Here is a 15,339-nt window from a genome sequence, read left to right as displayed (position 1 = left end):
AATTCTTGTTTGAGGTATTTCCATCCATTCTTCCTTGGAAAATTCTTCCAGTTCTGTGAGACTCCTGGGTCGTCTTGCATGCTTTGCCATTTTGAGGTCTAGCAACAGATTTTCAATGATGTTCAGATCAGGGGACTGTGAGGGCCACTGTAAAACTTTCAGCTTTCGCCTCTTGAGGTAGTCTATTGTGGATTTTGAAGTGTGTTTAGGATGTTCATCCATTTGTAGAAGCCATCCTCTTTTCAACTTCAGCTCTTTTACAGATGGTGTTCTGTTTGCATCAATAATTTGTTGAAATTTCATTGAATCCATTCTTCAATCTACCCGTGAAATGTTCACCGTGTCATTCACTGCAACAGAACCTCAAAGCGTGATTGATCCACCCCCATGCCTAGTGGCTGGCGAGATGTTCTTTTTCTGAAATTCTGTGCTCATTTTTTTCCACACATACCTTTGATCATTTTGGTTCTATTTTAACCTTATCGGTCCACAGGACTTATTTCCAAAATGCATCAAGCTTATTTAGATGTTCTTTTGCATTCTTCTGATGCAAAATGTTATAGTGAGGATGCAAGAGAGGTTCCACAACTCCAGAGTCTGCTAAATCTTTCTGAAGGTCTTTTGCAGTCAAGTGGGGGTTCTGATCATAAGTGTTCTAAACAGAACTAAGGAAAAACGTTGTTTTTGCAAATATAACTCTTGTTTTCTGTCCTCCCAGAGTCGCACTGAACTAATTGCACACCTAAAGGATCAACTACAGGAGATGAAAGCTAAAACCAGCATGGAAGGCAGATATGTGAAGAAGGACTCCGACCTTCAAGTGTCTCAGACACAGAAGAGGTGCAACACAGCAGAGTCTGACCTGCTGATGGAGCTCCAGGTGCAGGAAATAACTTACTAAAATACTTTTCAAGTTACTAAAGTCCCATTTAGGCGAGCCAGTAATCGAATGTTTGTCCTGCCTTTGTGAACATGCTGCCGATCACCTGGGGTACGAGGAAAACACTCATTCATCTGGTGATTGGGTCATTTATGCCAATTGTTTTTGACAGGGAATGTTGTGCCAACAACATGGTACTGTATGGGGACTGAATGATCGTTCTTCCTCATACAATTTTTGTCAGCCTGTAGTAAACGAGCACCGATTGACTTGACTATAGTTAATCATGGCTCATTGATAAGCCAAATCTGTCCATGTAATTGGGCCTTCCGTCGTTATACAGCAAATATTCAGTAAAATAAGTACATACCAACCAAAACAATTACTGAACAACATGAATAAAACATGAAAAAGACAAGACATTTCCACCCAAATTAAGTCAGGAGCCAGGAATAAATAATTCTACACTTTTGGACATCAGATCTTGAGATGCTTATGGCATTCACATATTTTTTTTTATTTCCAGATGGCTACTAAAACATCAGTGGCTCCCAATCATGTGAAAGTGTTGGAATGACAACTATTTAGAGAAAAACCACCTGAAAGAGCGCCCAGAAAACACGCAAAAGACTGAACATGTATATTTCTAACGAAAAACAAGTTCAGTCTTTTGATTATCTTTTAATTGCTTCAGGTTTTCAAAGATGCCAAAGAGTTAAGATAAGTGAAGTGACCATTCTTCAGGTGACTTCTGCTCGGAAGATATTCATTAGTTTATATATTCAAATACTATAAAATAATGAAAAAGTCAACAGGAAGGCTCAAAAGATTCCAGAATATATGCATGTGCGTCCTTTAGGGCACTGTGTCAGCGGTTTTTGTTACAATAACTGCTAGCGGTTTGTACATTGTTGGAGTTAAAAAACTATCAGAAAAATACCAGCATAAAAGACGCACCAAAAACAACGGAAAAACGCTTAAAAAAAACAATAATTGTCAAAAAAGTAGAAAAAGCAGTCAGGAAACTTCAGGGAAAAAAAAAAATAAAACGGCATTTCCTGAAGGGTCTTTTTAAAAAAAACCTCTGGGATCACCTGTCTGAACAAGATGTTGTCGTAGAGGGTTTTGGTTACCTAGAGCTTCACAATTCATACCTACAAATGCCAATGAAGCCCTTAGTAGGCACAGCCAATTAAAAATGTATTCTGCGAAAATTTAATTTTAACCTCTTCCCAGCATGTGACATACAAGTGCTTCTCACAAAATCATCAAAAAGTTAATTTGTTTTAGTTCTTCAATACAGAAAGTGAAACTCATTATATAGAGTCATTACAGAGTGATCTATTTCAAGTGTTTATTTCTGTTTATGTTGATGATTATGACTTACAGCCAATGAAAATCCAAAAGTCATTATCTCAGTAAATTAGAATACTTTATAATACCAGCTTGAAAAATGATGTTAAAATCCGGAATGTTGGCCTACTGAAATGTATGTTCAGTAAATGCACTCAATACTTGGCCGGGGCTCCTTTTGCATCAATTACTGCATCAATGCGGCGTGGCATCTGAGAGCAGCATAATGTAGGGACAGATTTCAGCAATATGCTCCTTGTGGACCTGCTTGCTGTAATTTTGAGAATCTGCTGATAAAACAGTGATTTTATCACAAGAGGACTAGCAAACCTCCTGCCATGTAGTCCTGCATATTTATTAGCTTTGCATAACCCCGCCCCACTACTGATTGGCAGCTCTCTGGCAGTGTACACAGAATGCTGCCAATCAGTGGTGTGGGAGGGGTTATACAGAGCTCAGCATTTGGAGAACTGGTAGATATGCAATAGACAAAACAGTAATTTTATAAAAACTGCAGCAAGCAGCCCAGTAAGTGACACATTGCTGAAATCAGGGTCTCTGCCTCTATATCATTCTGATCTCAAATGAAGAAGCAAAAACCTGCTCACAGATGCCTTTGTCAAAATGACACCTAAACTGGATCTACTAAGGGCATCTTTTTGATATTGCAGGAAGAAAACTATCAGTTTGTGGTGGAGGCAATAACCTTTAGCTGTAGAATTACAGAAATTAAAAAGTTGTGATGAGCCCTACTAGGACGACCCCTTCTCAATCTGAATGTTTGCCTTCGTTAAAATAAACATCTATACTCACCTTCCATAGTGGCGCTGTTCAGGCGGTGCCGGCACTCGTGTGCCCAAGGTTCACACGAGGTTGTTACGTCACATGAGCGCTGCATCCAATCAGCGCCGGCTTCACTGCCCCCGCCTTTCAAGAGCAGCCACAGCCCTGACTTCGTGTCAATGCTCGATTCGTCCGCACGTGGTGACAGTGAAGCCAATCAGTTGCAGGGCTCGTGTGACGTAAGAACCTCATGTCAACAACGCTGGAGCCGCACGGGAGGTGAGTGTAGGCATTTTGTCCTAGTAGTCAATAACCCCTATAGAGAAGTGTTTATGAGCCACACAAGGTGAGTAATATGATACATTTCTGGGCCTTGATATGTAACCTCAAAGTTTTTTTTTTTTTAAACAGAAAATTAAAGAAAAGATGGATGAGGAGATAAGGGTCCACGTTGAGATAGAAAATTTTCTTAGGCAGCATCAGCAGGTGAGTATAACATTCCTCACATTGGTGATACAACTAAAATGACAAGATTTGGGGCTGGATTTCCCAAGGTCACAAGTTAAATACATTGAAATGTCGGAAAGTTACTGCCAGCTCTGCCAAAGTTGGCGGAGATGGCGCAGGATAGGACAAGGTGAAGCCTGCCCAACAAATTCAGCAAAATGTATACTAAAAATATACTCCCTGACTGAAGTGCCATTACTGGAGGAGGCGCACGGCTTAGATGCACCTAATTCATTAAGTAGCTGAGGAATGAGGTGCATCTCATTCCAGTGGTGCCTTCATGAAGACTAGCTTACAAAGGTCCGGTCTAAGTGGATCAGGTCCATTCTATACAGATTCCAGCAATAGTATTGTCTGCCATATATTTCCTTTTGAAAATTATATTTACTGGATTCCATCTTCAAAAATATACTTTAGGTCATTTATTTTGTCATCAGTTCATTACCTCATTCTTGGACAAAGCAGGGGGGTTGTTGCAGCAATGAGGCGCCAGAGGGAGCTCCTTATTCCTGACAACCACCTTCATGCTGTAGTCACTATTGACTGTGGTATCTAAGGGTTAAACATATGGAATCAGAGTCCTCATACTGACAGCTCCTGGCTAGGTCCTGGTGCTACCACTGTGAGGTCTGGTTTATTTTTGTTTCTGTGGACATCACTTAAACCGAATATATGGGCATGTGAAGGTAGCCTTTATAGGCCAGTAAAGGAAATCAGTCACCAGTTTGGGTGTTGGAAAACTGCTGACAGTACTAAATAAGGGAATAGGAACTCTGTCAAATAAATTTAAAGGGTATGGCTCTAGTAGCAGTTTAACTGAGAAAATTCAGTTTTAATCTGACACAAGCTGTCATAGCAAGTGCTTTCTGGGCAAAGCCCAAGATTGGCGTGTCCTCCGCTTTCTGCTGAAGCCCTCCACAACCCCTTCCCTCTGCTGGAGTTCTGGGAGCGCACTACAACCGCCACACAAGAACGCTGTGGAGGGCTTACTGAGGAGCCGGGGGCACTTCAGTGGTATGGAATGCCCTTACCAGCATGGCCTACGCTAGATTAAAAGTTCACTATTTAGTTATACTGCTACTAAAACCCTACACAAAGGGATGTTTAAATATCTTTCCATGTTCTTGGGTATTTACCATTGTCAGCAGTTTTGAAGGGTCAAACTTGCAAAACAGACTAATTTAATATTTCATTTGGGGGTTGTCCCCTTCATTGAACTTGATGGAGCTGCAGTACATAGGGTGTTAAGTCTGATAACAATGAAGGAGACAGCTTCCCAACTTCCTTGTCAGAGCTGATTGTTGGGGTGACACTCCCATTGATCAGATATGGCTGGCTTCTCCAAAAGATTGCACATCATAGACCAATGTCCTCACGGCCCCCAACAGATCAGGTTTTCAGGATTTCCTTAAGGTACCTTCACACGAAACGACATTATAACGATATCGCTAGCAATCCGTGACGTTGCAGCGTCCTCGCTAGCGATATCGTTTCGTTTGACACGCAGCAGCGATCAGGATCCTGCTGTGATGTCGCTGGTCGCTGAATAAAGTCCAGAACTTTATTTGGTCGTCCGATCGCTGTGTATCGTTGTGTTTGAAAGCAAAAGCAACGATACCAGCGATATTTTACACTGGTAACCAGGGTAAACATCGGGTTACTAAGCGCAGGGCCGCGCTTAGTTACCCGATGTTTACCCTGGTTACTAGCGTAAAATGTAAAAAAAACAAACAGCACATACTCACATTGCGTCCCCTGCAGTCTGCTTCCTCCTCTGACTCAGCGCCGCAAAGTGAAAGTGAAAGCAGCACAGCGGTGACGTCACCGCTCTGCTCTCACTGTACGGCGCTCAGTCAGTCAGGAAGTGGACGCAGGGGGACGTGAATGTAAGTATGTGCTGTTTGTTTTTTTTAGATTTTACGCTGGTAACCAGGGTAAACATCGGGTTACTAAGCGCGGCCCTGCGCTTAGTTACCCGATGTTTACCCTGGTTACCAGGGGACCTCGGCATAGTTGATCGCTGGAGAGCGGTCTGTGTGACAGCTCTCCAGCGACCAAACAGCGACGCTGCAGCGATCGACATCGTTGTCGCTATCGCTGCAGCGTCGCTTCGTGTGAAGGTACCTTTAGTATTGCTCAGATGAGAGAACCTGTGACTGTTTCTGATGCATTGATAATAATTCTATCACCTCTGTAATATTAAGGAAATTCTGAAAACGTGATCTGTTGGGGGGCCGTGAGGACTGGAGTTTCGGAAATTCCTATTGGCCAAATAGACCAATTGGTACCTAATGGTACAGTCTGTAGGTTGTTATATGAGTGTTTATTTCTTCCATAGTCCAAATGTTGTGGTTATTTACCATGTTAATTAATCGTTAGGAGCTGGAAGAGAAGTTGGAGTACTGGATGGAGAAGTATGACAAAGACACAGAAGAGAAACAGGCTGAACTGAATGCTCTGAAAACTTCTAGAGCTAATGACCTTTCACTGCTGAATGAGCTAACTAAGCAGGTAAGGGTAACACTCGCTGGGTCGCTCTCTGACATGTGTATTTGCGGTAGAAATCATGTCTTCATTTAGGCAACCATGCTGGAACATCTACAGGTAGCGGATTGCAGGGTTCTTCTGCGAACCCTTTTTTCTCTTGATGAACTACTCAATGTGAAGGGAAATGAGTCGAGATTTTCATGAGTACACTTATTTGTTATTATCTATAGCACTGACATTTTGCCATACAAGTTTATGTATACCACTGGTTAGGGGACCATTTTAAGTGGATTAGTATACAAACAATTGGTTACTTAATGTTTTCATCTGACGTGGGTTTTATGCAAGTCATGTGAATACACAGAGCAGACCTAGGGATTACTATGGTAAGTGGATGTTGAGGGGGGACGCAACTGTCATGTTATCTTTAGGGTGCCATCTCTTACGATCAGGCAGGTGACACGAATATGCATATTAGGGTCTCTTACTTTCTTCTTGACTTGTTTACCCCTGATAATGTCATCAGTTTACAATATAGGGAATTTTTCCCTCTTTGCAGGCTTTGCCTTTTCACTTCTTACAAACCATGCTAGTTATATTATGTACACACACTCCTTTCATGGTATAATCATCTGAGGTCATTTTTTGATGCATAGCTAATAAATTTGTTTCTTTATCGCTTCATTGGGGAACCCAGGTAACCATGGTGTGTGCTGCTGTCGCTAGGAGGCTGACACTAGACAAACACCCACCGACTGGCACAAGGCTCCTCAGTTTTAGCAAAGTGCCAGTAGGGGACAGACGTGGATATGATCTCAGATCCATCTTTTTCTCCTTAGGTCACCCTGTTGTATGTTATTAACTTTTCCTTTTGTCTTTCAGATTCTGGTCTTCAGGGTAACGGGGTGTAAAGTCTCACCCTGTTTTCCCCAAATAGCTACTGAGAGAATGATGTGGTGCCGTCCACATCATCTACGAGGCAGTACTTTTCTCAATAACACAAGCGTGTCTCATGGTGGATCGTGGCAGGCAGTCCTTTGCCTTCTCCCCACCCCATCCCTCCCCTAGGAGCGGTGTTGGGAAGAAAACAATGGCCACTTCTCAGTGGCCCTCCCCTCCACAGGGTCGACACAGTCTTCTGCACCATCTGGGACCAGGACAGTGTGGGAAGGAAAACGTCCTTTTCCGGTGACCCTCACCTCACCTGGGGCTCCTGATATCATTCTTGGAATGGAAAAGAAGGAGTCAGGACCTAGTCTAGACAGGTACCCTTTTCTTCACAGTACATCTTCAGGCGGCGGAGAGGCATCACAAAGAGGTGGAGATCATAGCTCCCCCCACCAGTTCTCTGAAGCGCCAATGTGCACACACTATAAATTTAATCCCTGGTCTCTCTTGACGCCTACTCGAGCTTTAACCACTCACCCCTTGTGCGCGAATCCAATTAGGAATCGTGGGCTCGCATGCTCTTTTTTCTGCTCCTTCCTTCATTATCAGGCTACACTCAGCCACAGCCCCCTACGAACACCAGCCAATAGCGTGCAATGTCTTGTGTGCCTTTTCCGGCCTATGGGAGCCCAACTTATTATTATAAGGACGGACCGTAACGCACGTTGGGGCGGGCTCACACTCCCCTGGTCCCCTACCTCTTGCTGCGCACTCTGCACTTTATAGTGAGTATTGTGATAGATATAAATGTGGGGTGGTGTCTCATATGGACATGGCCCAGTGATGAGTCACAAGCTGTGAACGTGTGATGGATATTTGGTGCAGGGCAGTGTTAATGGGGAAAAGACCCTGTTTTTAATTATAATAGATAATTTTGTTATGGGAATTGGATATTGCTGGCGATACACAGGGGGGTGTTGTGCCTTATGGTATAAGTGTTTTTCATAGTTGCGTTGGACACACACCTGTCAATTTCTTTTAATTGATTCTAATAAAGATTATATATAAAGTTTTAATTGGACAAGTAGAATCCTTTGTTCCATAGTGGAATTTGGTTGTCAGTGCCATAGCCTGTAGATTGGGATACATAAACCAACAGGGTGGGACACACAGTGAATCAGTCATGCTAGAGGTCTCACTGATTCCATCTTGGGCCAAACGGAAAGTACCAGCGATCCACATGCCAGGCGTGGACAACTGGGTCTCCGACTTCCAAAGTCGTCAAGGTTTCTCCTTGGGTGAATAGTGCCTCAACCCATCTGTGCTCAAACAGGTCTGTCAGAGGTGGAGCACTCCGATGTCGATCTAATGGCGTCTCTGGTGAAAAACAAGGTGCCTCAGTTCGTGGCCAGGTCTTTTGACTCCCTGGCGATTGGTTACGATGCCCTGGTCATTCCATGGTCTCCGTTTCAACTTCCTACCTTTTTCCACCCCTTCCTCTGATTCCCAGACTCATCAAGATGATCAAGGCTGAAGGAGTTCCAGGCATTCTAGTGGCTCCAGTCAGACCCAGAAAAGCTTGGTACGCAGAATTAGTCAACCTGCTTTCAGACGTTCCTTGGAAGCTCCCAGACTGAACAGACCTATTGTCTCAGGGTCCCCTCTTTCACCAGAATTCTCGGTCTCTCGATTTAATGGCATGGCCGTTGAAGCCGAAGTCCTGAGAAAGGCAGTCTTCTCTCCTCAGGTAATTCAGACTATGATCAAGGAGAGGAAACCGTCATCTTAACGCATTCATCATCAGTCCTGAAAGGCGTTTTTTCGCTGGCGTGAAGATAGACACACAGCTCCCATGTCCTTTGCTCTTACATCTATTCTGGCTTTTTTGCAATCAGGAATATAGTCCAGTTTGTTTCTTAGTACCCTCAAGGGCCAGGTCTCGGCACTCTCAATCCAGTTCCAACAAATTTTGGCATCTCGCCCCCCAGGTCAAGGCTTTCCTTCAGGGTGGCACTACCATATCGTCCCCCCGTTGTCACGATCGTGGTTTGTGGAACCACTGTGCCACGGGCCGCGGAGAGCCTGGAGGGGCATGACTAAGCGAGCATCAAACTGTTCACTAGAGCCTCTGATGGTGAGGTTAGACTTGGCTCCCGATGAACGCCAGGTGCCACTCCAGGACAGACCATTTGTCACGCAGCAGCTGCACCCATAGGACAGACTGAATGGGGCAGCAGGCAGAGCTTGTATCAGAGAAAGAGTTTGTGTCTGAGTGCAGCAAGCAGGATTTGCTTCAGAGTGCAGCAAGGAGGCTTTGCTTCTGAGTGCAGCAAGCAGGATTTGCTTCTGAGTGCAGCAAGCGGGATCTGTACTTGGAGTACAGCAAGCAGGATTTATACTTAGAGTATAACAGGCAGGACCTGCACTGGTATGCGACCTTACACAACATAGACTGAAACAGGAACATTGCTCAAGCACCTCCCCAGTGGAGAGGAAGCAATATATACATAATGCCTCAAAACCATTGGCTGGGGAGGAAATAGCAAGTGCATGCGCTGGACCTTTAAGTGGGCGGGAGCGCACGAGTGCCCTTATAACATAGCCAGAGGCCCGGCTGGAAGTGCTGCTGGGAGCATGTGGAGCATGAGAGGAAGAGGAACCAACTGCAGTGCGGGTGAGTGAACTGACACGCCAGGAAGCCAGCATGGTGCTAACACCCGTGGGACCTTATCCTAATTATAAGCATTCTCCAGGGATCCCCCTTTAAGCCCATCCAGAATATCTAAACTCCCTTCTCTCCTGGAAGGTTGCAATCACTTCCATTAGACAGATCTCTGAATTAGCAGCTTTCTTGCTGCTGTCCCTTTCTTGTCTTTCCCCAGGATAAGTTGCTTCCAATGCCCTCCTTCCTTCCTAAGGTGGTTTCCCTGTTCCATATCAGAGGATATTGTCCTTCCATCCTTCTGCCTGTCACCCGTACATGATCTGGAAAGGTCTGTCCACAACCTGGACCTAGTCAGAGCACCGTGCTTCTACCTCTGAAGGACAGCATCCTTCAGACGATCGGACTCCTTGTTCGTCATTACTGAGGGTCACCGGAAGGGACTCCCTGCCTCCAAATCTACTATCACCCATTGGATCCGCTTAGCTATTCGGGAGGCTTATCATGTCAAAGACAAATGGCTCATTCCACTAAGGTGGAAGGCCGCTACTTGGTCATCTCTCCATACATTTGCAAGATTCTATAGGGTACATACCTACAGTTACGCTGATGCCGTCCTAGGTAGGAAAATACTGCAAGCGTCGTTAGCCCAACGTGATTTGAGCAAGTTATTCTGTCCCCCAATGAAGCGATAAAGAAAGAAGTATTTTTGGTACTCACCGTAAAATATCTTTCTTGGAGCCTTCATTGGGGTACACAGCACCATCCCTGGTTTATGCATATGTTGGGCCTATGTACCTTCAGTTGGGCCTGTACATAGTTGCTATTGTTTGCTTCTCCTACTGCCTTTTCACTAAGAGCTTTGTGCTAGTCGGTGGGAGGAGCTAATTCTTTTTTTTGCCTTGTGTCAGCCTCCTAGAGGCAGCAGCATACTCTCATGGATACCTCTGTCCGCCAATGAAGGCTTCAAGAAAGATTTTACGGTGAGTAGCAACGATCCTTTAAGAGGTTTTCTCACAAACATTTTGTGATATAGATGCCTTATTGATTTTTAGTTGTGGAAAACTATCATTAACATAGTCCCCAACATAAGAAACAAAAAGCTTTTCAATACAGTTTCCTCAAAAAGGAGCAAAAGAGGAATAAAATACCTACAATTTTCTCAAAGGTGTTTCACCAATTTCTGTTAGATTGCCATTGCTTTCTTGTTATACCATTTCCCTACCCTTTTGACTCTTTTCAATCCACACATTTAGGCTGGGGCTACTGTGACTTTGGCTGCAATAGCTGTAGGTGTTGCCTGTGTGACAATGCAACACTACCCCATTAACTTATATAGCGACACAATCTACCAGTGACACTGAGCAAACATCTGTCATGGCTAAAGTCACAGTATAGCCACAGCCTTAGCATCATTTAGAATCCTACAATATGAAGTCATAGCCATAGAGAGGTACAGAGGTTATACAGAAATGGAGTGCAGAAGGCTCTTATTCCTATCCAGGCTGATATGTAACAATGATCGACCATTACTACACTAGAGTCACAAAAATATTTTTAAAAGTGTTATTTCTTCAGCTTTCGCTGAGGACATACTTTTATTCATCGCTAATCCAGCCCAAGTAATTCCGGCTATAATGGAGGTCCTGAAAGACTTTGGCAAGTGCTCAGGCTTCAAAATCAATTACAACAAATCTAGGCCGTATCACTCTTCAGATCGGGGAGGTTGTGTGATCCCTTATTCCCATTTCATTGGAGCCAAGAGTCTATTAATATATTTGGGTATACAGCTCCCAGCAGACCCGTCCATTTTATATAGAATCAATTATAGAACATTAATATCTACTATGTAATTGTCTAAGGGTCACTTCTGTCTGTCCTTCTGTCTGTCTGTCTGTCACGGATATTCATTGGTCGCGGCCTCTGTCTGTCATGGAATCCAAGTCGCTGATTGTTCGTGGCAAAACAGCCACGACCAATCAGCGACGGCCACAGTCCGGCAGAAAAATTGCCACCCCTTCCTCCCCGCAGTCAGTGCCCGCTCCGTACTCCCCTCCAGTCTGCCCTCACACAGGGTTAATGGCAGCGGTAACGGACCGCGTTATGCCGCGGTGTAATGCACTCCGTTACCGCTGCTATTAACCCTGTGTGACCAACTTTTTACTATTCATGCTGCCTATGCAGCATGAATAGTAAAACGATCGAATGTTAAAAATAATAAAAAATCGTTATATACTCACCGTCCGTCGGCCCCCGGATCGACAACAGGCCTCTCCCGCTTGCGACGCTCCGGTAACCGGTCCATGATGCGATCTCGCGAGATGATGACGTAGCGGTCTCGCGAGACCGCAATGCACTCTTGGGACCGGAGCGCACGAGCAGCGTCGGTAACCTCTTCGCTTGGATCCGGGGGCTCCGGAAGGTGAGTATATAACTATTTTTTATTTTATTTCTTTTTTTTTTTTTTTTAACAGGGATATGATGCCCACATTGCTATATACTACGTTGGCTAGGCAATATACTACATGGGCTGGGCAATATACTACGTGGCTGGGCAATATACTACATGGGCTGTGCTGTATACTATGTGGCTGGGCAATATACTACGTGGCTGGGCAATATACTACATGGGCTGTGCTATATACTACGTGGCTGGGCAATATACTACGTGGCTGGGCAATATACTACATGGGCTGGGCAATATACTACGTGGCTGGGCAATATACTACGTGGCTGGGCAATATACTACATGGGCTGTGCTGTATACTATGTGGCTGGGCAATATACTACGTGGCTGGGCAATATACTACATGGGCTGTGCTATATACTACGTGGCTGGGCAACATACTACGTGGCTGGGCAACATACTACGTGACTATACAACGTGGGCTGCGCAATGTACTACGTGGGCTGCGCAATGTACTACGTGGCTGGGCAATATACTACGTGGGCTGCGCAATATACTACGTGGGCTGCGTAATATACTACGTGGGCTGCGCAATGTACTACGTGGGCTGCGCAATGTACTGCGTTTGTTGTGCAATGTACTGCGTGGGCTTCGCAATGTACTACGTGGCTGTGCTATACACTACGCATACATATTCTAGAATACCCGATGCGTTAGAATCGGGCCACCATCTAGTCATCAATAATCAGTCTCCTAAACTCTTGGAAACACTTCACATTATCCTTTTCAGGACGATGCCACCTTATCTAAATGGTAGCGTTTCCTAAATTGATGTACGCTTTTCAGACTCTTTCTCTACTACTATCCCGAGCAGATCTCAAACTGTTAAACACAGCTTTTCGGAAATTTATCTGGGGTGATATGGGTAGGACACGCATAAGACTATTAAAATTACAGGCATCAAGGGCAGAGGGCGGAATTAATTTCCCAGATATAGGTAGGTATAACCTGGCAGTTAATTTTAGGTACGCCATAGACTGGATATGGAGAGTCTCTCATTTCGCTAATGTAAGCCTAGAACAACAACTATGTTCACATATTTCACTGTCGGCTATATTGCATCTGGGCGGTGAGGAACTTCCGGCTGAGGTCCAGAAACACCCAACATTGTGGCAAACAATATTGACTTGGAGACGGTGTAGAAAGCTTTGCAAACTACATACCAGGCTATCCCCATTCCAACCATTTATAGGTAAATCCTGGCTTCTTAAAAGGCACTCCAACGTCGTCTTATAAACTTCTCGCAGATCAGGGATGCACACAAGCAATAGATTTGATGGACCGTGGATTTTCCGTGCTGTTTCTTGATCTAGCATCACAACGCTTCCCGCTGTTTAACCCCTTTCTGCCAGCTGACGGAATAGTACGTCAGCTGGCAGATCCCCTGCTTTGAGGTGGGCTCCGGCGGTGAGCCCACCTCAAAGCCGCGACATGTCAGCTGTTTTGTACAGCTGACATGTGCGCGCAATGAGCGCGAGCGGAATCGCGATCCGCCCGCGCCCATTAACTAGTTAAATGCCGCCGTCAAACGCTGACAGCGGCATTTAACTAGCGCTCCCGGCCGCGCGGCCGGAGTTGCTCGCACCGCTGACCCCCGTCACATGATCGGGGGTCATCGGTGCATTGCCATAACAACCAGAGGTCTCCTTGAGACCTCTATGGTTGTTGATGGCCGATTGCTTTGAGCCCACCCTGTGGTCGGTGTTCAAAGCAACCCTGCATTTCTGCTACATAGAGGTGATCTGTGCTTCACTTCTATTTAGCAGAGCCGATCGTGTAGTGCATGCTTCTAGCCTCCTATGGAGGCTATTGAAGCATGCCAAAATTTTTTAAAAAAGTTTAAAAATATAAAAAAAATAAAAAATATATAAAAGTTCAAATCACCCCCCTTTCGCCCCAATCAAAATAAAACAATAATAAAAAAATCTAACCTACACATATTTGGTATCGCCGCGCTCAGAATCACCCGATCTATCAATAAAAACAAAGGATTAACCTGATCGCTAAATGGCGTAGCGAGAAAAAAAATCAAAACGCCAAAATTACGTTTTTTTGGTCGCCGCAACATTGCATTAAAATGCAATAACGGGCGATCAAAAGAACGTATCTGCACCAAAATGGTATTATTAAAAACGCCAGCTCGGCACGCAAAAAATAAGCCCTCACCCGACCCCAGATCACGAAAATTGGAGATGCTACGGGTATCGGAAAATGGCGCAATTTTTTTTTTTTTTTTTAGCAAAGTTTGGAATTTTTTTCACCACTTAGATAAAAGAGAACCTATACATATTTGGGGTCAATGAACTCGTAATTACCTCAAAAATCATAATGGCAGGTCAGTTTCAGCATTTAGTGAACCTAGCAAAAAAGCCAAACAAAAAACAAGTGTGAGATTGCACTTTTTTTTCACTTTCATCGCACTTGGAATTTTGTTCCCGTTTTCTGTTACACGGCATGGTAAAACCAATGGTATCGTTCAATGGTACATCTCGTCCCGCAAAAAATAAGCCCTCACATGGCCATATTGACAGAAAAATAAAAAAGTTATGGCTCTGGGAAGGAGGGGAGCGAAAAACGAAAAAAGCTCCGGGGGTGAAGGGGTTAATAACCATCCTTTTCTCTTCCTTCAGGCACGTAGTTTGGTACAAAAATGCTTGCCAGGTGGAGGTGTGGGGGAAGGGAGGAATAGTATGGATGGTTTTCTCAGGAATGCGAGATTACAATCGGCATCCACAAGTAGCATTTACGCTTTACGGCGCAAAAAGTGGTCATGGGAGGAGAGAGATACGGGATTAGCGAAATGGTCAAGGGACATTCTGGGCTTTGAGACGGGTGACTTCCTTGATGCCACTGCTGCACAGAGAAAGATCTTGGCATATAGCAGCTATACGGATATGGCTCTATTGATATTACACAGGGCCTATATAACCCCATATATCCAATCTAAAATGTCTCCTTCAACTCTTTATTCATGCTCAAAATGCAAACCACGAAACACTGATATATACCATAATTTGTGGAGTTGTTCAAAAATACAGGAGTTATGGGGTATCATACATGCAGAGCTACAAAAGATGTGTGGGATTACCTTACCACTCACACCACAGCGGGCTATCTTTAATATCCTGGAAGAAACTCAGTGTAAATTACCTAAACATATTAGAGCTACTCTCACGATTTGGGCCTCGGCCACTAGGAAAAGCATATTGCACCACTGGTTGAGCCCGGCTATACCGCCACAATCCCTCATACACACTAAGATTATGTGCCCTTTCAAAATGGACTGGCTGGATGCGCTGACCGATAAGGAAA

At 44.4% G+C, this 15,339-nt stretch overlaps 1 protein-coding gene across 3 annotated transcripts in view; it reads left to right on the top strand.

The window, feature by feature from the left end:
- Positions 1-15,339, top strand: part of DRC9 (dynein regulatory complex subunit 9) — a 115,745-nt gene that overhangs the window by 14,251 nt on the left and 86,155 nt on the right. For all 3 annotated transcript variants that reach the window (XM_077290164.1, XM_077290165.1, XM_077290166.1), the window contains exons 6-8: positions 719-880; positions 3,428-3,502; positions 5,903-6,034. In XM_077290164.1, the coding sequence (XP_077146279.1) occupies positions 719-880; positions 3,428-3,502; positions 5,903-6,034 (369 nt within the window). The remainder of the gene's footprint in view (positions 1-718; positions 881-3,427; positions 3,503-5,902; positions 6,035-15,339) is intronic.

This window comes from Ranitomeya variabilis, chromosome 2, assembly GCF_051348905.1.
Source record: "Ranitomeya variabilis isolate aRanVar5 chromosome 2, aRanVar5.hap1, whole genome shotgun sequence".
NCBI classification, from domain to species: Eukaryota; Metazoa; Chordata; class Amphibia; order Anura; family Dendrobatidae; genus Ranitomeya; species Ranitomeya variabilis.
Note: the sequence above shows the minus strand (reverse complement) of the source record. Positions and strands in the feature narration are given on the sequence as shown.